General features: G+C 36.0%; 2 protein-coding genes across 7 annotated transcripts in view; one reads left to right on the top strand and one right to left on the bottom strand.

Moving 5' to 3' along the window:
- The window catches only part of kcnb2b (potassium voltage-gated channel subfamily B member 2b), a 199,766-nt gene extending 177,071 nt beyond the window's left edge, over window positions 1–22,695 (top strand). The window contains exon 3 of the mRNA XM_087309340.1: window positions 19,609–22,695. Coding sequence (XP_087165466.1) covers window positions 19,609–21,522 — 1,914 coding nt within the window. The 3' untranslated portion in view covers window positions 21,523–22,695. The remainder of the gene's footprint in view (window positions 1–19,608) is intronic.
- Window positions 1–25,456, bottom strand: part of trpa1b (transient receptor potential cation channel, subfamily A, member 1b) — a 347,938-nt gene that overhangs the window by 313,719 nt on the left and 8,763 nt on the right. The window lies entirely within an intron of this gene.

The raw sequence follows: 25,456 nt of genomic DNA, 5'->3' as shown, positions 1-25,456 counted from the left end.
TTTATAGTGTGTTAATTTTACAAATGTAATATTATTGTTTGAAATTGAAAGGTGGCACAGTGGGTAGCATGATTGCCTCACAGCAAGTAGGTCACTGGTTCCAAGCCTCGGTTGGGTCATTTGGCATTTCTGTGTGGAGTTTGCATGTTCTTCCTGTGTTCACATGGGTTTCCTCTGGGTGCTCCGGTTTCCCCCACAGTCCCAGTGATGGGTTGCAGCTGGAAGGGCATCTACTCTGTAAAACATATACAGAGTAAATTGATAAATTGGCGGTTCATTTCGCTTTGGCAACCCCAGATAAAAAAAAATGAATGAATAAATGTAATATTTTTGTTTTAAAAAATATACTTTACTGTTTTCAAATAATAATAATAATAATAATAATAATAATAATAATATTTCCCAGAGATGGAATGTGGCTTGAAGGGCATGCGCTGCGTAAAACATTGCTGGATAAGTTTGCGGTTCATTCCGCTGTGGCGACCCTGGATTAATAAAGGGACTAAGCCGACAAGAAAATGAATTAATGAATAATAATAATAATGATAATAATAATAATAATAATAATAATTACAAATATTTTATATTATATTAATTATATTATATTACATTACATTACATTACATTACATTACATTACATTACATTACATTATATTATATTATATTATATTATATTATATACCAAAAGCCTCAAAAATACATTATGTTGTTCAACAGCTACAATATTTGTCAAACTTAAGTGAGTTTATTGATGTTCTGTCACTCTATGTGAGCGGAGTAATACTGAAGGGTAAGGAGGCTGTACGAGTTCTGATATTGCAGAATTTTGCAGAGCTATCAGCCAATCAGATTCAAGAACCAGATAGAAATGTTTTAAATATACAAATAAGCAGTTTTTTAAAGAGTGAAACCTGAATAATACTGTGAAAAATACATTCAATGGGCCTTAATAGCTTAAATTAAACTCAAACTCATCACCATTATTAAATAAGAGAGTTATTTTGTAGAAAGACTCTTTTGATTCTCATGTTCACTACAAAAGGTCTAATTTCCTCTGTCTCATAAGCTTCATGTACTGGTTCAGATTTACAGTAGAATGTGCATACTTGCTGTACAGTAGGTGGCACGGTGCTTGCAAGACCAGAAGGATTTAGAAAAATGCAAAACCCAGCCCCAGACATTGACTAAGTCACGAGAACAGATGGCAGACCGAGAGAGATGGTATTTAAGAGGCTATCATTACTTGGAAAAGCACCAGAGGAGAGTGTGTGGAATGTGAGAAAGGGAAATCTCAAGTCATCCATCTCAGAAAAAGCTTCACAGTGAATAGAAACACCAATTAGTTAAAGTTACACAGGCATCTCTTCCCACAATGCAGTAGCTCGCAGCTCTGCTCTGTGTTTCTGCAACGCCGATAGCCTGCAAAACATCCCAAAGAAAGAAGGAAAGACAGGAAGGAAGGAAAGAAGGATGACCAGTGAGTGGGAGTGAATCTGTTATTCATTACGGTTCCTTTCATGTCCTATCAGCCCACACAGCTGGAGATGCTGCTCATGAACTGAGCTTCACAATTTAAGGTATAGATTGATTGAACCCCAAGAGTGCTGTTGCATAGTTACAAGACAAAAAAGAATCTAAAATGTAAAGTGTTCTTCTTTGAATGTAGCTGGATGAGTTTAAATTACTGTAAGTGATAGTGGAATATGATGTGCATGATAAAGTGTTTTTGATTTCTTAAGTCTTTTGGTACATTTGGTTGTGCCTCATTTTAACACTCAAACTACTACTGTAAAAAAAACAATACTTCGAACTTCATTAGCAAAGATACCATAAATTGGTACATTTTACATTCAATTTGTGGACTAATCATTGAATTGGGCTGGTTTTCCAAATAGTGACACTCTTAAAGGTGCTTTGAAAATGTGCGTTACGTGCCAGAATGTCTGTCTTTGTTTTGGTCCAAATATCCACCGGGTTGCCTTGGTGTGATTCATTCAGTCGAGAAGGCTCTTAAAGCATGCATCTGTGACCAAAAATGCAACCTCCGGTGGACAGTAACAGTCTCCAAAATGAGATGCAGATTTCAGTTCCGCATGAGGTGCAGTTCCACATAAGGTGGTTATTAATTATCACATAATATAAATATTATGACTAGATTAGATTGTAACCCTGTGTCCTAACAACACACTACGTAATGAGATTTGCAGTGATAAGAAATTGGGTTGTTTGCACCAGATGAAACACAACAAAAATTTAAATACAGCCACTCAGAAGCACAGAGTAGTGCACTCACTGCACTCTAAAAGAATCATAAAGTTTACAATCTAATTAATACATATTAAACCTTCTATCCATCGCTTTTATTTACAACACGATTTAAATCAACCTTTGTTAGTGTCTTTTATCTGGCAACCTGGTTTTGCATGTTTTGAACCAGTGATGCAATCCCTAATTTAACCACTGGTTCTCAAACCTACATACTGCACCTTAGTCTTCATTACAAGGAATTTCCAAAAATTCAAATAAAAGTAATGAGCAAGAATGAGTTTTTAATGATACTTAAGAATCTGCGTCCATTTTTGAACACTATGATTGTCATTTAATGTATATTGGCAATCAGAAAACATCTATAAAGCACCTACTAAAAAACGGATTAAAAAAATAGTTGGAACGCTCCACTTTTTTGAAAATAGAAAAAAAAACTATAAAGTTTAACATTTCACTTAACATTTTTAAATCCATTTAGCTGATCTTCTGGTCAGACGAGAGCAGTTTACCTTAGCTTAGCATAGAACATTGAATCAGATTAGACCATTAGTATCTCACTCAAAACTTTGAGTTTTGATAATTTTCCTATTTAAGCTTGACTCTTCTGTAGTTACAATGTGTACCAAGTCTGACAAAAAAATAGAAAAGTTGATAGTTTCTAGGCCAATATGGCTAGGAACTATACTCTCATTCCAGTGTAATCAAGGAACTTTGCCATATTATGGCTGCAGCAGGCACAATGATATTACTCAGATTCTAACTGGGGTGCAAGTGTACGGCTTGGTTCTGGAGACTATTTTCAAGCGCTACCTAATATCATTGCACCTGCTATAGACATGTTCATTTAAAGGAAGTTTTGAAGTACTGTATTAAACAACTCTTTGGTCAATTTTGAGCGAGACACTAATGATCAAATCCGATTCAAGAATTTACGATAAGCTAAGCTAAAAGTGTTTCATGTTACATGTACTGTAGTTAACTCATAACAAATAAAACCTTTTGTAAATTGCAATTTTCTTTTTTACTTCATCTAGCGTTATAAACTGTAGATTATGGATAATAAAGCCCAAAGTATTTTCTTTCCAACGATACATGAACTGTAAATGTAGACCTAATTATTCAGCAACTGTTACTGTTATAGTTTGGGAAGGTCATTTTTGAGAAAATGCCTCTAACTCTTTCAACTTTTTGAAGAAATCCTATTTTGCATGCTATCTTCATCAAATTTGAAATATAATCTCATGAGACATTTGGCTTTCAAGGTTATTACATAAATTATTTCATGTGTTTGTCTATAGAAAAACAAATATTGAACATGTACAATTTCTTTCTCTTATAACTTCATAATGTATACCTTTCTATTTATATTTATTAGCATGAAACTTTCCAGATGGACATTTGTAGAGCTCAAATTGTCTTCTTTTCAATAATTCTTTTGAAATTTTTGTTTGTAGCTCACTGGTTGTTTGGTTGTTAAAAAAAAAAAAAAAAAAAAAAAAATATATATATATATATATATATATATATATATATATATATATATATATATATATATATATATATATATATATATATATATATGTATGGTTTGCATTTGGTATTATTTGCAATGTTGTGGAAAGTTACTTTTGAAAGTAGTGCAATACAATATTGAGGTGCTCCGCCAAAAAAGTAACTATTGCCTTAGTAACTTTTTATGGAAAGTAATGCATTATATTACTTTTGAGTTACTTTTGCGTTACTTTTCCTTACCTGGTTGAGGTTTGATCTCTTTCAGAACTTGCAGGTGTTTTTTCACCTTTTTATCTGTCTTTAGCAACCACTATATCCTACACCTTCATTTTCCTTTAAAAAATGTAGGATAATATTATATTTTGAGAACTTTCTGAGCCTAGAGCCATGCATGCTGTATATACGGATTGATGAAAGCATTTAAGTAATGTGTTTTTTTTTTATAGATTGTGTTATTAAGTCAATTCACTTTCCATTAAGATAAAGATTGCAATAAAATAAGTAGGCTACAAACATGAACTAATTTTTATTACGGCAAAAACAGATTTTAAACCTTTAAAATGTTTAATGACAAAATAAACAGTAAGACGATTAAAAAAAATCCCCAAATCAAAATAAATCTTTGAGCTTTATACATTGAATAAATAGCTTTACGTGGCCTTAACAAATGCGTAAATCCTTTCCCAAAAGAGAAAATATAATCTTGCTATATCACAAAACGTAGTCGCTTCTACAGTAGGCAGTGGCTGCTTCTCCTCAACAATAAAAGCTATAACCATTTTTTTTAGTTTAGTCAAAGTAATTGTTTTGCCTGGAGAATGTGAACAGATGTCAATCATTTGTTGTTTAGCAGGAGGTGGGGTGCAGGTGTAGTGCTTTGCATCCAGTTTTGTTTTTTTGATGTCGTGTTTCTTGCAGGTGTCAACAGTTTTACTTGCACAAAATCTACACAAAAAACATCCAACTTCTTTTCTTCGATGAGTTCAAAATAACAAAAATCCATTGCAAAAATGTAAGTCTACAGCCTGCTATGTTTCTGTTTCCAACTGTCTGTAGTGATGACGGGCGATTCGCGAATGAATCGTTTGCTTTAACCAGATCTTTTAGGTGAAACTGTTTGCGTCTTCAATACTAACATAACGGATACCACCTCATACTCGAAATAAACCAATATCCTGAGTTATTCAGTTACTAGAAAAGTAAATTGACTCGTCTGCTGTAAAAAAAAAAAGAGATCTGATAATAATGAGTGCGAGCTGACTGTTCAACCTGACAAAGGTCATTTTTATTCCTCAACACATTTTGTAAAAGCAAATTAAGCAAAGTAAAAAGTAATTCAAATAATATTACATATTTTTAAAATTAATGTGTTACTTTACTTGTAACTTTGGAAAAGTAATATTATTACGTAACATGCATTATTTATAACGTTTTACCCCAACACTGATTATTTCCAACTGAGCTTTAGTAATTTTAGAATTTTACCTTAAACTGTTTTCAATTAAGATGCCAAGGCAAAATAAATATGTTAAATCTGGAAAAACCTATGCTATAACATACTTGTAAAGTGATAATGTAAAATTTTATTTTATTTTAGCTTTATTCTATCTAATATTTTACAAAATCACCTGTAGTAGTTTTAGTTTAGCTGTAGCTATAACAATACTGTTTGCATTAAACATCTTGGGAGAAAACAATTGACATTTCGAAACAAATCTATGCAATCACATATGGGGTTTTATATTATTATTCTTTGTCTTATTTATCTGATTAATCTTTTAATATTTTAATTTGACAGCTAAAAATATAAAGCTATACTGTATAGGCAGGTTCACCACTGTTTTTACAAAATTTGCTTACCTTCCAGTATATGACAGCTAGTCTTTTCTTTTACTCCCCCACACCCATCACAAAATATTTACATGGGTATTTACTGCTGTGCTCAAAGGATTGCAGTGAAAGTCAAGGCTAGATTGTTCTCAGTGAGCCTTAGCCGAAAGCTTAAAGAGAAGCCTGTATCAATAATATTGGCATCTGTCAAAAAGAAAAGGACCAGCATCGTAAAGAAGATGTCAGATACAACCGACTCGAGGTTTAGACAGAGACAATGCCAGCGGTGCTGTGAAGAGCAAGGCAAGTCAATGAGAGCTAATAGCTAGCACTTTCAGTCTGATTAGATTTACCCATTGGAAAGTCATTACACTAGAAGCCATGGCTCCAGGGTTTCCCCGCAACCTCTTACAAGACGGCATCAATTATACATGGCACTCATTTGTCAAATTGATTTTAAAAAACGCGATGTTTTGTTTGCACTTCTGTCTTTTTCTTACGTCTGGAAAGCGATTAGTGATATCTGTATTACTGCGTTTTAGATTAAGGGCCTCGTTTAGAGGAACATTCGGAGCGCTGATGAAATATTCAGCAAAGCATGTCGGGACTGTTATTGATTATATTAGCAATTGTTAAAGAAAGATGAAGAGGCTAAAGGTTGTCTTCATTAGCATCATTAATTGAAAACAGCCAGAGCATGACACACAAAGGACTGAATTTAATCAAGTATATCGATGGATTTCTCTCGTGCATTCAGGAAATCCACAGTGGGGTTGTCAGGTCTTTGAGAAAGCGGTGTAATTTGTAGACCGAGTGTTTAGTGAAGCATATCTCTGTATCATCTAGCGGACCACTTGACACTCCTGACTTTATTTTTCGGCGCTTTTTCCTTGTGCTTTATGGATCATCGGCCATTTCTCTTAAGGCTGAGATCGAATGGGATTGGCTCAGCTCCCAAAGCCCTTAAAAGCTTGGAGCTTGTATATCCAAAATTTTCATAGCCCTGTCAATAGAGTCTCTGGGGTATCAACACTGTAAAGATTAGCCTGGGACTGATTCAGTATAGCCGCTGCCAATCACATCAGCATGGCAGTCAAACATGGACTGACCTCCGGAAGATCAGCAACATTAGTATTCGTTTAACTTGGCCGCATACATTTTAAACAGCCGAGACTCATCTGGATAAATCAATGCTTATAAACTGATAACTTCAGAATGAGGCTGTGTTTTAAAAGGTGCTCTCATTCACATTCCTGGACAGTCGCACTCTGACTTAAAGGTTTGAAGCTGATGCCAGGACTGGTGTGATAAATAGGAAATAAATATGCACAGAACTTGCATTGCTTGAAAATGCATGCGTTCAATCGTAAACCTTTTTTTCCCTGATAATATTTCTAATATTTCCTCTCGTAATTTTTGCAATCCTCCAAGAACTCTTGTATTCACTTGCATAACTTCTGAGTTCCGAGTGAATCAGAGTTTAATTGTAGAACTTATTAAACTGTTTTTTTTCACTCATGCTCCACCAAAAATCTTTGCATTTACCCACAGAACTGTTGTGTCCCATGAGAATCTTTGCAGTCTCTCACAGAATCCTTTTGCTCCCTTAAACATGGTTTACATTTCCCCACAAAAAAAGCTTTATTTGCATGTAAATATATTGTATTTCTCACAAAAATATATGTTTTTGATAGAAATATAAAGTTCACAGAAAATTTGCATGTGGTATAGATTAGGGACTTGACATCACCTGGACAGAGGAGCCTGGCCTGACGCACCCGGCCCGAACCAATCGAGAAAAATAAATATATTTATGCTTTTTTGGAGTCAAACACTTTGAACAACGCTTGAACAAAATTTAAGACATCATAAAAAGGATTAAGACTTTTTAAAACCTTTTAAGGGCCTTAATTTTCTCATGATTGATTTATCAAATTGTAATACCTTGTAGGGACACCCAGAAATGGGTAGTTTGAAGCAGAAGAAAATGTTTTTTTAGGTTTACATTACCATTTTATAACTAGCACAGAACAATATTATAATATGCTGGCCTTTAATCTCATCAATCCATTTAAATCTTTACAATGCCATACTCCACAACGACAGCATCTTTCTTTTCTCCTCCCTGCTGGAACAGCTATCGTACATTCCTATTGCTTTTTAATAGATCATCTGACTCCGTCAATAGCAATATTCAATGAATGATCCTTCAGCATTTTCCCAGTCATAATTACCGGAATGAATCCGAACTTAAGAAGTAAGCCAATCAGTGTAGCGTGTATTGATGACGCTGGACAGCAAAATGTCCCACTCTCCAAGGTGCATCAGGCACAATAATGTACAAAGTGGCCGATCGATATGGCTTGGCAGCGCTTGCTCTTTTAGTGTCCATAATGTGATGTGTACTCAGTCAATACGCTCTCTAGGTTGACAGACAGACTGGTTTGGTCTGGGTCATTTTACTTGTACGCAGCACACCAGGTCAAGATGGGAAATTACATGACTGTCCCTGGTGACTGGCTGCTGATTGGATGTTAGATTCCCATTGGAAGAACATAAACATTGGAAGTTCATAAGTCTGGTTTGAAAGAGGTGATGGGTGACTAAAGCATTGGGTCCATAAAGCAAGTAGATGTTGAATGCTTCAGTGCATTTGGGTGTATTTAGATCTACACTGAACTTGGGATGTGAGAAAGATAGGAGGTTCAAAGCTGCTTGCTCAACTTTCTTGAATTGGCTGGATGAGACAAGACCAAAGCCTCTTAAGCTTGTCTGAGCAGTCAGTGAGACTTATGTCTTCATAAGCAGTGGTTGAAGTGGAATTCTTTTATTTATTTGCTCTCCTTGCTCACATTCAAATGACACAAACCAGTCTGAGAAACATCAGCCAGCTTGGCTGTACTTACATGGCTCTTTGATTATTTGATCTGGTCTTGGAAAACTCTTTGTGAATATTTCAGTGATTTCAATCAGAAGTGTCTGCAAACCTAATATGTATTATTCTGACTGGAAGTCCATTTTAAATAAGTAAATTTCGAGTCTAAATGTCTGAATTAATTTTGAGCAAAATATGTTACTTTTGTCTTCTAAAATTTGATTTTGCTCAGGCTAAAAGTGTAATTAAATTATTTAAAATAACTTTCATTGGCTAATTAATTATAATTAGATTTTACTCAGAATAAAATACCCAAAATCAGTGGCAGTTGGTGCAAAAAAAAAAAAAATTTGGTGCAAACAACTGGAAAAATGCAGGAGTGTAATGGCCTTTTTCCACTGAGTGGAACAGTCAAGTATGGTACTGGTCACCTTTATCAGGCTTGCATTTCCACTGCCAAAAGGGTACCAACGGTCTGAAATTATATAAAATAAATAAATAAATGCAACATACAGTTAAAGTCGGAATTATTAGGCCCTCTTTGAATTTTTTTTTTTAATATTTCCCAAATTATGTTTAACTGAGCAAGAAAATTTTCACAATATGTCTGATAATATTTTTTTCTTCTGAAGAAAGTCTTATTTGTTTTATTTCAGCTTGAATAAAATCAGTTAGAATTTTTTTTTAAAACATTTTAAGGTCAAAAGTATTAGCCCCTTTAAGCAAATTTTTTTTATCGATAGTCTAGAGAACAAACCATCGTTATACAATCACTTGCCTAATTACCCTAACCTGCCTAGTTAACATAATTAACCTAGTTAAGCCTTTAAATGTCACTTTAAGCTGTATAGAAGTGTCTTGAAAAATATCTAGTAAAATATTATTTACTGTCATCATGGCAAAGATAAAATACATTAGTTATTAGAAATGAGTTATTAAAAAACTATAAATATATAAAACTACACACAACATACATGTAGTCCTTATTTGGGTTCAAAAACAACATGCAACATACAGCACACAGTCAGTGCAAACCTTTCATCTGTATCTTATTCTTCACCAGCACATGTAACCTCTTCTGAGAAATTAAATCTTTCAAGTTCATAAGAGTCCAAAAGGTGATAATAATAGTTAAACATGGCAGTTTTTTCATGTTTTAGGTTGCTGAAACAATCATTTGTTCCTTTGTTTTTTTGCGTGTCACTCTCATGTTTGTCTGCTACTGAAAGGTGTAAGATGCACTGAAAGATGTCAGAAGCACTTCAATAATCACACGCAGTTTATTTTCATCAGCTCAAAAGGTTCGTTGTTTCAAATGTAGACGTGCGGGGAGCACACGCGAGAAAGCGAAACCGCTCGAGCTTTAGACAGCCTTGTAAACAACTATAGCACAGGATAAACTGTGCTCTTCTTCTTGGCTTTGTATTGGTTAATCAAGACAACGATAAAGTTTGTTTAAGCTCAAGTCAACCATGGCTCGTTATTATATGTATATAGCATTATGGTGTAATGCCTTGGCTGTGTATTTAAAAATGGCGCCTCCTTTGTTTTTATTCTCCTGGCTTGTGCACGAGCTAGTGGCGTATCTCTGTAAATCAATTGCATTCAGCTGCATGCCTCGCTCCACTTTTTGGTAGCTTTTTGTTGTGCAAAATACCCTTTGGAAAGGGTACCCAAAAAATTGTATGCTACAGTTTCCTTTTTTTGGTACCTTTTGACAGTGGAAACAGTCATAAAATCATACCGAAAATGGGCCAGAAAAGCCATATATCAAGTGATTTATTTAGCAGGTAATATATGACTGCTAAAGCATGCAATGACTTATTTATTTAGTAATTATTAGTGAAAATTTTGTATTATTAGTAATGAAGCAATAACGAAATCATTAATCACGCACACATGCAAACACACACATACACACATACAAAAATTTGGCCTAATCACTGGCCAGTAGCACTACTTGAAAACTAATTTTGCTCTCCTTTCTTTCTGGCTTGCACATTTCTCAATGACCTTCTGGTTAAAATTAGTCATCTCAGTCTAAGCTCCTTGATTCTAGATTCAAACGCCTTGTGAATGAGTATCTTTGTAAAGATAAAAGGGAATTTTCTTTCATCTCGAAAAAATTGTGCTTGCTTTCACATTTATTGATACCTTTCAGTCAACTAACGAGCTGCAGTCAACTGACGAGTGGAATGAGAACAGTCCAATCACAGAAGGTCAATTATACAAAAACAAATATTGATCACCCCCCTGAGCGTTTTGAAAACACTGAAGAGACCACAATGGTTTTAAAAATCCACCGTGTCAGGGTGGATGGGGGAAAACAGAGACACCTGAAAACGGAGGTGTGGATGCAGACATTCGACTGCATTCGATCTCATTGGGGCTTTTTCCTCAAAATTAAGTGCACAAAGTTCAGTCTTGCATGAACTGTGGCTAGTTCAGACTTCGGAAGTTTGATATGGAAAACAAACTTATGAGGACACATCGGGTAAACCTTTCCTGGCTATGTCGTTTAACTATCTTAAAATTAAAATAAGACATGATACAAGGAACTGCCTGTTTTCATTTTGATATTAACAACTTAGCAGACACCAAAAAAGTTGCTACGTTTTGTAGCTATACATTATATGACCGACATCTTCATATTTATATCAAAGTGGAGCCTATAACATAACTGCCTTCTTTAATTTTCCTTGAAAATACAAAACATACCCTGTCTCTTTTGCTAAATATCAGTTTTAATAATCAATAATGGGCATTACAAAAGTGCAACATACAAAGTTTATACATTATAGAAAATAAAGGCAAGCAATCAGTCAAATATGCAGAATCAGTGTACGTTGTTACATTAATATATGAACTTATCTTTGTGTTACCTGAGAACAAGTAATAAATTCAGACCAAAGAGTCCTTAGATAGACAAGATGAATTAAATATCAAGTTTAACAAATTATAAAAAACTATAGTGGGATGAAACTCCTTCCTAGTGGGAAGATCCTTGATGACATGTCTAACGTGCACTGCTCTCATCTGGAGAGGTGGGCTCAAAGCACCCGCTACCTGCCTGGAGTTCAGACGCGTACATACAATGCAGAGTGTGTGTGTGTGTGGTCACATGATGTGCATTTTCAGCAGTGTAGTGTGAAAAGATAACTTTTCAGGAACGCTAGGTGAAACGTCAGAGTGGACATGGGTGGTTTTCTTTTTTAAAATTACATTTTTTAGCGAACAATCCCTTTAATTTAAATTTAATTAAATTTAAAGTGAAGGGACTAAGCCAAAAAGAAAATGAATGAATGAATGAATGAATGAATGAATGAATGAATGAATGAATGAAATTAAAATGAAACACATTTAAATATTTTATTTAATTTTGCATTCAATTTTATGGACTAATACTTTTCACACTAAGGTTAAGTATTTTTTTTAAGAAAAGACATTTTAATTTTATCTAATCTAAAATATAACAATATAATACAAAATTTTTATTTCTTCATTGAAATTGTGTTATTGTAACTACCTACTTAGTAGATGTGTCGTTCCCAGCATGTTTGCGAGGGAATAATGTTAACAGTAAAAGTAATCTAGGTGCATTAAGTTGAAAGAAAAATGTGTTGGAGCTCAGTTCACTTAATTTAATGGTTTAGACAAGTTTCAATTAAGATGAGGTTACTGATTAAGTTTAGGGTCACTGCCTTTCAAAAGAGTAGCAGACATACTTTGAGTGTTAGCTTTATTAACAACACTGATGTTTTTTGCTTCAGTGAGTGATTCTGAGAACAGTCTCAGTCAACAAAAAGCTTTTTTAAAGTAGTTGGTGAGTTTGAGATGCAATAATTAACAGACAATTCTGGTTTTCCAAAATGAGTGATTAAGGTTCATCGGCTCTTTAAGAGTAAACTGTGTTCCAGACAGGTTTAATAAACAAAGTAGTTTGAATGAAAATGACTTGACATCACTGGATCAAAATTAATTTTACCCAAGTTTGATTTGCCTAAAGTCAGTTGAAATAAAGTGATTCTAATGAGTGGAAAAGTATGTCATAATTAAATCAAGCTAAACCAATGACTTATTTGTTTGTAGTATACTGTAAATGTGCATATATTTGTTGACTACAGAAAACTTTGAAAATTTTCTTTAGTATGTTTGTTTATGGGGCAGCGCGGTGGCTCAGTTTTTAGAACTGTCGCCTCACAGCAAGAAGGCACTTGTACCAGCCCCGTGTTCTAGGTGCTCTGGTTTCCCCCACCGTCCAAAGACATGCAGTATATGTGAATTGGGTAATCAAAATTGGCCGTGTTTAATGAATATGTGAATAAGAGATTGTATGGGTGTTTACCACTGCTGGGCTGTGGCTAGAAGGGCATCTACCACATAAAAAATAGGTCAGATTAACAGGCAGTTCACTCCACTGTGGCGACCCCTGATAAATCAGGGACCAAGGCAAAGGATTGTGAGTGAAGTTTGTTGATGACATTGTTTTTGTCTTTGTGCTGCAAAACAAAACATTTAATCCCAGAGCTCATGTAACACATTTTATAGATTTATTGGAAGCTGCTGGATGAGGTTTCGTAATAGAAAAAACTACTACAGGCAATGCGTCTCCTCATAGGCAATGATGTTAATGGGATCGACCTTGCAGGCTGTTCCAGGGTCATAATGCAGGGGCCAGGGGGTCCTTCAATGGGAATAATCCCAATGAAGCCTTGAAACAGGCACGGAATTGCATCGTAATTTATCTCTTTAAGAACTCCCACATCAGTTAAGATAATGCAGGCCACACACTTGTGTGTTCTGGGTTCATTTGACCCCACTTTCTGTAGTATTGCCTGTTTGATTTCCATTGCGGCTCTTTTTGGGAGGTGCAGGCATGCGACTGATTGATAGATAGCCATGAATATTATTTATGACTTTAGTAGATAAATGAATTCCACAAAACAGACAAGTTCATGAAGTACAGATAAAGGACACACCACTACGCTCTATTCTAAAACGGGATTGAAGTTGTACAAGTGAGATGTAGAAATGGAAGTAGAGATGGAAGTAGAAGTGAGATGGCACTCGGTCTCCTCAATACACTATGACTTCACACTTCTTTAGAAAATCCATGCTTGACTGATGGGACGTGCTGCTAATAGGTTTCCACCGAGTGCTCATTATAATACTTCCTGAACCACAAGCGCTCTTGCTTTACAAAATGTAGAACAGCGGGAGCTCTCTGGACTGAGATAAAACGCATTAGCTCATTTCATGGCCAGTCCTTTGGTCTTGAGCATGACATATATTGTGGTTCAACCATGTATGCAATTGGCTTGTAATAGTGGACAGATTCAGAAATTTTATATGAGCGAGCACTTAAGCGGCTCCCTTTATGATATCACAGTCACTTTAGTCACCATTGTAGACATGCAGTATAATTAGCATTAATGGTGCTTGAACAACAAAGTCGGAATCAACACAAAAGGGGACTAAAAAGGGAAGGCCTCTTTTGTTGGAACAAAGCATATTATTGACATGTTATACAATACTGTTCAAATGTTAAAAATAGTATACAATTAATAAAATACAATTACAAATATTAATATTGTGAAAATTTGTTAAAATGTAAAATTCATATTTTAATGTTGCTTCTTTTCTTGCATCTGGTCTCTATAGTCAGATGGCCCAGTCTGATGTTGATATTTGCTTGATGTTAGGTTGTGTTGGAAAGTAACCAAAATCCAATGTTGAGTCAACATCTTAAACCAATGTCATATTGACATCAAATACTGGCATTTATTTGTCAAGTATGGCAACCAAAATCCAACGTTTGATTGATGTCATAGTCAAGCTGTAATGTCACACAACGACAAGCTGTAACATCATTAGACATTGGTATTTGGTTGATTTTAGGTTAGATGTTGGACATTGACATCTGCCTGACTTTAGGTTCTGACGTCAATCTGATTTTCATTTCCAAACAAAATGCAAAGTCCCTACAACTTGCAGTATTAATCTGACGTCATGTGCCTGTTTGGATATTACAAGAAAAATTTACCCGTTTGGATTATGCATTTTTAAAAATAGCATAAATTGAATGACACCATAAGATAGACACTTTAAAGGGGACCTATATGCAAAAAAAAACACTTTTATAAGGGGTTTAAACATTGCTGTTTGACAACATGCAAATTTAGCCAACATATAATAGTAAAAAATATTAATTCTATTTTTATAATCACACTTCAGAAACACTTTGATTGACGTTTTCCCTTTCTAAATGCCATCGGATAGGGAAAGTCTTGCCTATTAGTGACAATCTCCCCCTTATTGTCATTTACAGCACTGAGTGATAAGCAGTCATCCACCATTTGAGTTTTCCATTAGAGTTTTCCATTAGATTTTTTTGATTGGTCTACTGCTTACAGGGTGTGTCAGAAATGAGATCTTTATATATATCAAATACAATTTCGAAAGCTTTTTAAGGGTGTATATTGTTTGGTTTGATTGGTTTGTTTTGATTGAACTGACCTCAAGTTAAGGCCCTGATAAACGAAATATAGAAGACTGAACTGAAATAATGTTATTTTGAACAACATCCAGGTTTGAGTTCATTTCAGCAGTTTGAAACAGCTCACCAAAGCAAACTTTTTGGGAGAATTTGCTTGGGCTCAAAAGCCCCTTTGAGCTACTATTGCTCTGTGATGATTATACAATCCTGGATGTCTCCTATAACTCCGCCTTCTTTGTGTGCACTTGATTTGTATCTCATATCCACAGACGTCAGACTGGAGCAACATCTAAAGCCCAAACACTATGTTAGCGACATGAATGCACACCTTTACACACCCGTATGATTACCAACAGAGTGATTTTAAAGAGTCACAAACCAGATGAGAAATGCAATTTTGTCGCTGTCTGCATCAAATAGAAACAAACAATGTACAGAGGTGGCAAGCCAGAGTGGTGCTTTCTCGACTGATGTGTGACAGGATGGAAAAGGCTTTTTTCGAGATGTTTATGAAACTAATCCTCTTTCTCAGCCGCCATCATTGTGTTTAGGGGTAACTGTGAGCAGCGTGATACTTTTACAGCACTGCCTACAGCAGTGTTTGGAAACAGTATACAGTCACTCAGCTTTTTTCTAACTTCTTTTTGCCCTCAAACCAAGAACAAAAAAAGAATAAACCTGGGCTTGTAATTTCTCCCGTTGGTGCGAATCTTATGAACAGCTGTGAATATGGCAAATCACACTGGTGTTCCCCAAACAACTGTACTGAAACCCAGCTAAAGAGGTGGTCTTCGTTCAGTATCAGAGTGAACTCTGGTACAGTTCGTTTAAGACGTGAACATGATTTGGCCTCAATTCAATCGATTTACTGAAAGCCCTGCACTTTTTGAGTTAACTGGCTTCTGCAAATGGAGTTGCCTTATGGGAAAGTGCTGTATGCACAACAATTTACTAGCCATTGGATAATTAGTCAAGGTTCAATCCATTGCTTCAAATGGAAACTTTGAAATGTAGATCTCACAGTTTGGAAACACTCAATAAAGTCTCACAATTGCTATAATATGTGCACTTTTCGAAATCTGTCATGTTCAGCAAGGACGGAAATAGGGTATAAAAACATGGCACACTTTTCCCTGATTGAGAAGTTATATCCAATAATAGTTTTGCTAACAAATTCTGTTTCGCTTGCAAAAAGAGCATGCAGTGTAAAACTTAACTTAAAATTTAATGTTCCAGACCAAAGCAGGTGAATTAGTGAGCTTTCCTGGAGTGAATACACCCTAATGATACAATAGGTATCATTCCATTGGTTTTACCTCGTGTTTCCATTTTTAGCTCTCATGGAATTGAGGGTTAAAACAAGCTTTGTTAGTGGACAGTCAATAAAGACCATAGGTTTGCATTATGCAAATTTGTAAAAACCTACATATTGTAGGTTTGAACAGAAAGTAAGACTGTAATTGCTGACAAAGCAATTCCTCTGGGAGACATTAAGTCCATTTTTTGTGTAATCCTGATTGAATTCTATCATGGAATAAGGGTACTCACCCCTCTGACACACCAAGGTCGAGGAAAGTTATGAACCTTTCAGAATCACCTGAACTGCACTAGAGATGATTGAAAGACTCTCTCCTAATAAATATCAATTCAGCTCTCATTTATAAAAAGGCACCAGGTCTGCCATGGAAGATTTAATTCATTAGCTGTAATATTCCTGGAGACCTTCTATCCACTGCCATCAGAATAATAGTCACCTTTCATTCGCTGCTATTTTGACCCCCAGAGATTAACTTGAAATTCATCTGATTTTATTTTTAGTCAAAACTAGCAACCACAGCAAATATTACTTATTAAATTTATTACAAAATATATATCTTTTTATATTATATTTTGATATGTCGGACCATTCTGATCAATATATTATGACCATTTCGTGTTTACAAAATTTTATTTTAATTTTTGTAAACAAGTGTTGTTGTTTTTATTTTTCTAAAATAACAAACGAGAAAGTAATTGTGCAAAAATCCATCTATGGCAGTTTTATTGCTGAATATGCACTGTCTTATATAACAAAGACAGAGTACACCCCAGGGAAATTGAGTGTTAGCATGGGTTTACATAAGCCAGAATATTTGTAAAGGAAATCAATAGGATTAATGAAACACTGATTTATTTACCGTTAAATATTAATCAAAAAGAAACTACAGATAACCATTACAAAATCTAGAGATGTTTAACATATGGCATAATTTGAAATTCCTTCTTGTTCTGTTCTGTTTGTATATCGTCTTGTAAAACATCTGAAGAAACGAGAGATTACAAAGGAGTAGGAGATAAAGAACAGTATGTCAGGTGGCGTGTCCATGTGACGAATTATGCATTACCAAATCCCTCTTTCACAGGATTGCCAGCAAGTGGAAAAAAAAGCAATCATTGAGAGAACAAAGAATTTGCTGGACTACCTTCATAAAAGCAATCATTAGGAATCTTTTTTCTAAAGACTAGAATTTAGCCCATGATTAAACAGCTTGAGGAAGTGACCAATGGTCCATGTTGAATGAACTGCTCCCAGCAGTGGGAGCAGTTGTGGAAGAAGGGATTGGAAAAGCTCAGCCTGCAGTTGGTCAAAAGAGACCCGAAGGTCTTCTCACGCTTGATCCTCCCACTCATTCATTTACAGGCAGAAAGCTGTGTCACTTCATTCATGCTCATGTTTGATATTCACATCATATGCTCGCTCATTCATTGAGGTCCCCTTCAGCACAGGTAATCAAGGAAAATAGGATGCTATTTTTTCTCTGGTATTATTTATGGCCTTAGTTTTATAGTGCACTGTACTATCTACAGCAAACAAACACAACACAAACAGAATCTGTCTCCTCTTGTTGTTAAAAAAATTGATTTATGGCAAACAAATGACTTTTTTCAGAGCTGCTCTAGGACGGGGGCAATTGATCTTAATGCTTGACACTTAAAGAATGCAAGTTTTAAACATTAATTGGATTCTTGAGTCCAACAATATTGAATTTAAAAACAAATGGACCCTTAAATAATAACAAAGAATCAATTAGAGTGGAAAATAAATAGTATAAACATTTAATTTAATTGTCCACTAAAAAAAGGATTTGTTTTTGCTTTTGCTTCTCTAATAATGAATCGTAAAAGGAGAGTTCAGCCAATTAATAATTACTCACCCTCATGTCATTCCAGTCCCCCGAGATCATCTTTGTTCAGCTTTAGAACACAGATTAGGCTATTTTAGGTAACATTCAAGTGTGTCAATAGAGAGCAGAGGTTCAGAGAAGGTAAAAGCCCAGAAAAAGAATTAAAAATATTGTCAAAACATTCCTTGTGACTGCAGTGGTTCAATCAAGTACAAAAAAAAACTGTAAAATCAACTTTGTATTCGACAGTTAATGCAATGCTTGCATGTTGTGCTGCTGACTGTAATGGCAATATGTAGGTAAGAATGTACAGGTGAACTATAATATTGTTTCTTTTGGCACATAAGAGTGTTATTTGGAGCTTTGTCTTGCAGTTAAACCTTTAACATGATGTGGAATATTTTGACAATGTTTTTGGTTCCTTATCTGGACTTTGAATGTCTCATGACCATACCTGGAGAGCCGCAGCACTGCAGAGTTTTGCTCCAACCCTAATCAAACACAGCTGATTCAAATAATCAAGGTGTTCAAGACTACTAGGCTGTTTCTCAATATGTGTTCTTCAGCGGTCTTGCGTCCTCGTTTAACGTCATTATCAGCTGCCAAAGTTAAATTCCAATACTCAAGACCGCAAAAAAAAGAGGACGCGTGAAACATCCCGGATGTGTTCTTGATATCAACGATGCACCGATGCAGACTTGAGCACCGAACTCACGCTAGAAGTCCCAGAAGTCATTGTGACTGGAGGTGGGAAGCGCAACGTTTTATTTAGATTTATTATTAAAGTTCAGAAATATAAATTTTTTGCCTCAGGTGTTTTTCTAAATAAAACGGTGAATATTAACATTACCATGGACATCTTAATAAAGGAATAAACACATTAAGAGTGTTTATTTTCTGAAATTCGAATTAAAATATGTTTTACATATATTGTGCAACGTATGTTTATAAATGTTTTTATGCATAGTATATATTTTGAAAAGAGAAAAAACAATAAATCGTTGTATGAATGCTGTAATGTTTAAATCATTTTTTCATTTAAAACACGTGAAGGTCACGTGACCACCAGGAAGAACGCAGCATCCCATTTCTCACAGGGAGCGCTCTCTGTTCTCGTGATCTCCAGAGTTTGTTCGTCCGAGGACACCTGGCAAGAGCGATGTGAAATTAAAAAACAGCCCTAGAAACTATTAAGCATGTGTGAGTTGGAGGTGGTTAGAGCTAAACTATGTAGAGTTGTGGCCCTCCAGGAATTGAGTTTGAGACCACTGATGTAGGTTGAGTGAGCTCTTAGATTTAATCTAAAACATCTTAATTTATGTTCTGAAGACAAACCAAGGTCTCAGGGGAGTGAAACAGATGGATTTCTTTGTATAGTGTATAATGTATTTTACTTCCAAGAATGTTAGAACACAATTTCTTGTATGACTCAAACTGCTTTTTTTCTCTCTCTCTCTTGCAGATACTGGCCATCATATCCATTCTGTTCATCGTTCTTTCAACAGTTGCACTGTCCCTGAACACGTTGCCCGAACTCCAAGTGACAGATGAATTCGGTCAAGCCAATGACAATCCTCAACTCGCTCACGTTGAAGCCGTGTGTATCGCATGGTTTACAATGGAGTATCTCCTGCGCTTCCTGTCCTCACCAAATAAGTGGAAATTCTTCAAAGGGCCACTAAATGTCATTGACTTGTTAGCTATACTACCCTACTATGTCACAATTTTTCTCACTGAGTCAAACAAAAGTGTGCTGCAGTTCCAAAACGTGAGGCGGGTGGTGCAGATATTCCGCATCATGAGAATACTGAGGATTCTGAAGTTGGCAAGACATTCAACAGGACTACAGTCTCTAGGATTCACCCTCAGACGCAGCTATAATGAGCTGGGCTTACTCATATTGTTCTTAGCCATGGGAATTATGATATTCTCAAGTTTGGTCTTTTTTGCAGAAAAGGATGAGGATGCAACCAAATTTACAAGCATCCCAGCTTCATTTTGGTGGGCTACTATCACCATGACGACAGTAGGCTATGGAGATATATACCCTCAGACTCTGCTTGGTAAAATAGTCGGTGGACTTTGCTGCATTGCTGGAGTGCTGGTTATTGCCTTACCCATCCCTATTATTGTGAATAACTTCTCCGAATTCTACAAGGAGCAGAAACGACAGGAGAAAGCCATCAAGAGGAGAGAGGCCTTAGAACGAGCAAAGAGAAATGGCAGCATCGTCTCAATGAACCTGAAAGATGCCTTTGCACGAAGTATGGAGCTAATGGACGTCACTGTAGAAAAAAGTGATGACAAACGTCTAACAGACAACCACCTTTCTCCGAGTCGGTGGGGAATTCCACAGCGCACATCCTCAGACACCAGCCTCAGATCCTTTGACAAAAAGTTTCCCAACAGCGGGTCTCAGGAATATGTCCACATGCCGAGTCCACAGCATCTCAATGCTCAGAATCTGGAGGAAATGTACAACCAGATGACAAAGACACAGTCCTTCTCAGATCTCAGCACAAGCAACAGCACACAACCTGCGGTGGTGTCCAAACATGAGGTAGAGTTGGAGATGAAGGAAGTCCCGACAGCCGTCAAACAGCAACCCAAGGAAAGAACCATCACGGATGTCAGAAGCATATCAAGTGTTGATAGCTTTGCAAGCTGCACTGCTGAATTTGGACAGGGTGAGAAAGCAACCACCCCTTCTCATACAGCAGAGCAGTTTCAGCAAAGGCTACCAAAGGTTTCTCCGCAGCTTCACCTTGGTCAGCTGACACCCTCAGACTTAAGTCCTGAGGAAAACTCTGGCATTGTCAATCGAGACACTGATGACCTCAATGAGTTTGTGGAGAACATCAGAAGCTCCATTCGTGGCACAAATCCAATCAAAGCTAAAGGCCTCAAAGTCAACTTCATAGAAACGCCAGAGGATGCTCCTCTGACACCACCAAACACTTCATCTCCACAAGACATCAACAACAGTCTACTGGAAGATGACTCCCCAGAGGGAGAGTGCTCTCCTCTCTGCTCAGATTCAGAGACGGTGGGTGGTAACTCAATGGAAGGCTTGGTTCTATCTCCGAAGAAGCTACCTGGCAGATGCCATCCTGGGGAGACAGTGCTGCTTTTGGGGAATCTTGAGGAACAGGAGTATCTCGATGAACAAAACCAAATGGAAGTAGCTTCCGCAGCCATCTCCTCGCCCAAACTAGCAGCACAGAACTGCTCGCAGAATATAATCGGTGGTAACAGCGAGGAAAAGCCAGACTCTAACCAAAGTCAACACAAGGTAGAGAACCACACGTTTACACCGGAGATCCATCTAATGCCAGGGGATGGTAATCACTCGCCATCTTGCAAAACCAGTATGTGACTGCGGCCTGACGATCGAACAGAATGAAGTGCATTGGAGGAGAAAAGGGCATGCAGATGTGGTCTGAAAGATATTTTTGCATGGCATGAAGAGTCCCTTGTAATTGTGTCATTATCAATAAGCGCAAATGAGACTGCAGTTCTTGCAGACGAGACCTAGAGGATGCGGGTGCAAACGAGAAGCTTGTTAGAATGTATCTACTCAACAATGAGGACATTGTTGACCTACCTGTATATTTTACCTTTTCACTTGTTTTATGATTTTATAGAGACAGTCAGAACCGTAGAGGGACAGATTTACAGGAGCATGCATATTAACAAAGCTGTTTTACGGTGCTTAGTTTGCTGAGAGCACTCCACGGTAAATATAAAGACTACAGCAATGACAATGCACATAGCCACAGAGGGCATAGTAGATGTCAAAAGGGTTTCTGTTTGCCTTTTCTTTTCCGTTTTAAAGAGGGAATTTTCATCAAAGACTGTGAAAGTGAGCTGCAAAGTAGCGACGTATTGAAACATATCATGACTTTCTGTAGAAATGCAATGTGTACTTAATGCAGATGTGTTTTGTGTTAAGATTTAGAAACGGTCTATAATGTCACATATTTATTTGGGGGTTTTGTTTTATTTCTTTTCTACATTTTTGGTTTGGCACTTCAATTAACAGCATCAAAACATTTATTTAATGACCAGATTGATTGCACCACCTTTTTGGGATTTCAGAATTGCAGACACCTTTAGTTGCCAAATGAGAATAGCTATGAGAAAGCATACAGTAGCTGTAAATGCAATTTATATATTGACTATTATGTATCGTAATATCGATGCCTAGATAAACTTAGAAGTAAAAAAAAAATGTATTACCTGCATTTAAGTTCATTTACAAACACATTGATACCACAGTTACAGTATATATGTCTTAATTTATATTTACATACTCAAATATACAATAGCACAGCAAAAAGTCAAATTATAAGAATTCAGACTACATATGGTGTTAAAGTAATTCTAGGGTTGGGTCGATAGACAATGCCATCATCCATCAACGATAACGATATATATTACGATGCTAAGCTGGCATCGTGATCCTTCTCCCCATCGCAAACTCGCTCACGTAAAAAGACACACTTCGCCCTGTTTATACTAATACGTCTTAGTTTTAAAATGACATTTTGGAATTAAAACAATCCACATCCACACTGGCATTTAATCTAGCATTTCTGAACAGCCCTCCGTCCACACTATACCACTGAAAACACACATCATGTGACCATAAATACACACACACACAGACACACACTAGCTATGTTTCCATCCAAAACTGCAAATTAATAAGTGCAAAACTGGATTTGTCGCATTAAAGGTTTGTGAATAAAGCAGCGTTTACATCCTACTAGTCAAAGCAAACAAAATTGTCACTTCCTGAAAAACATAATTTGCTGCGAAAAGAGAAGCTGCGTGAATCTATTCATCATTTAATAAATGACTTGCGCCTCAGAAGGCAATCCTGACACGCATTGAATTTGTGGTGGTGTTTGAAGGCGTGATACGCAGAGCACAGACACTCTTAATTCTGGAGGTCATTAATAAAATAATAACACTAATACTTAAATGGTTAAGGCATTTTAGAATGACCAAAACATTTCAGATGTTTTACAATGTGCTCAGCCAATTGGTTTGTCCATTCGCACACATTTTTATCATCACAGGATCTCTTATAACAAAATCTCATGGCCTTTTTGTAATGTGCACTGAAAAAAATTATTCAAAGATGATTCCTTGGATTTACTCAATTTCTTTATGTTAAGAGGTGGTAAACAATTTATTTCGGCTGAATTTAAACAAACAAATTAAGTTGAACATTACTAAACTTAATTTGTTTGTTTAAATTCAACACAAACAAATTGTTTGCAACAGTTCTGCATGCAACACTTTTTTCAGTGTGCATACTTGAATTTGTTCGGTAAAAGTGTTTCCATCGTAGTTTATTATGTTTTTTTATGTGCATTTTCAAAATGTATGCATATCTTGGCATTTCCAATCGGTTTTATGCGCATATAAATGCGCTACAAATAATTTTTATGCGCTAAAAATAGGTGGATGGAAACTACTGTCACAGGCTCGTCTGAGCTCCAAGCAGTCAGCGGGTGCTTTGAGCTCAAAACCCCAAAGAGCAGTGCAAGCTGGACAGTTTATCAAGGATGTACTGATGGATCGCGTCTCACTCTAGTTGTTAAACGTGATATTTAATTAATCTTGTCTCTATCTTACGACTCTTTGGTCTTTTAAATCTATTAGGTAACGTATCACAGCATCAGTACACTGCTTCAATCTTTAGCTTTCACGCTTGTACTTAAAAATTTTAGCAAAAACCCGACACAGATCACATTTTCATGCCAGAGTCCCACGGAAAAAGTGATTGACAGGTGGTGATTTGTGTGTAACTTTATTTATTTATGATTTGGTTATGGGTAAAACAAAGATCATGCAGGTCAGGTAGTTGAAATGGTAGGCTACAAATAATTTGTTATGAATCAATTAATTATTCATAAATGATTAATTCACTGCGCCTATGACGACGATGCCATTATTCATCGCGATGCATCATGTTAGACATTGTACAATGCCAAATTGTTCGACATCACCCAACCCTAAGTGACTCAATTATCAAATTAGTGGTTCTAGTCATTAAAACCTACAAATGTTGTTCACATTTCCCTTTTAAAATTTAAAAAACAGTCCTCTCACTAATGATATATACAGTAAAAAGGAACAAATTTAACATCTTTACACACAAAACCTTTTTTAGTTTAGCTTTTTTTTTTTTTTTGACAAGAGTACAGTAGTGTAAATGCAACTACAGTTTTCATCTACTTCACGAGTTGGTTCATTATTCTTTACATTTCACCATACCTGCATCATCAGATACCTGAACCTTTGAGTCTTTTCTTAACAGAAACATAACATTTGTCTGGTTTTAGAAGCATTCTAGAATATCTGTTTTTGTTTTGAGCTGTTTTATCATTTGGCCTCCATTTTTTGTTTCTGTCACCTGAAAGAATATTCATTTTATGTTGCCTTTATTCCAAGACTGCTGAAAGTCTATGTATATTTCTTGCTTTGGCATGGTGGTAAGCTGATTGTTCAAAATGTACATTGTGTTTGGAGAAATCACACAATCTGAATAGGTGGAATGAAGACGAGGAGGAGGAGGAGGAGGAGGAGGAACTCAAGGCTTCAGCTGGCTCTCATGGTTACGCTATGGTGGAAAGTGCAATACAGCATACTGCAATCTATGCAGGCCAAGAATTGTGGCACTTTATTTACAGTCTAATGGATTTGTAAGTGTACAGGCAGAGACTTCAATTGTATTTTTCAGAAGATATATCTTTAATATTTGAAATATCAGTGTTATCACTCAAAAAAGATTTGACGTTTTACAAAAAAAAAAAAAAAACTATTGTGTGGCTGTCAGAATCACTCCAGTTTTACTCTTCAAACACTGTAAGATTCTTATGACAAATCGGGCTATAGGGGGGACTTTTTAATACATGTCTACAAAAACAGATTCATTTGAAAGATAAAAAACAAATCCATGAAATGATGTAATGGGCTCATAATGGGTGTTTTGTTTTTAATTAATGCTGACAGTGGTTCTATTTTTTCTAATCTAAAATTCTGCACGGCCACAATTTCCTGCCATGTTGTGGTTGAAATGACATGTGCCTGTTCATAAACATTTATGAGAAGGCTACAAATCAGTTGGTTTTGTTCATATAGCACTGTACAGAAAATTATACTTTTATAGGGGGAAAAAATCAGGTCTTTAATTAATAGATATGCGTAATATTAAGTTCTCAGGTTTTCTACGACACTAATCTTCTAATATGGTAGATGTCTACGTTTTCTTCATTAAAAGAAAGCATCATCTCGTT

This window comes from Danio rerio, chromosome 24 (genome assembly GCF_052040795.2).
Source record: "Danio rerio strain M-AB ecotype USA chromosome 24, GRCz13ab, whole genome shotgun sequence".
In the NCBI taxonomy this organism is placed as follows: domain Eukaryota; kingdom Metazoa; phylum Chordata; class Actinopteri; order Cypriniformes; family Danionidae; genus Danio; species Danio rerio.
The sequence above is the reverse complement of the archived record's forward strand: the minus strand, read 5'-3'. Positions and strand labels throughout refer to the sequence as shown.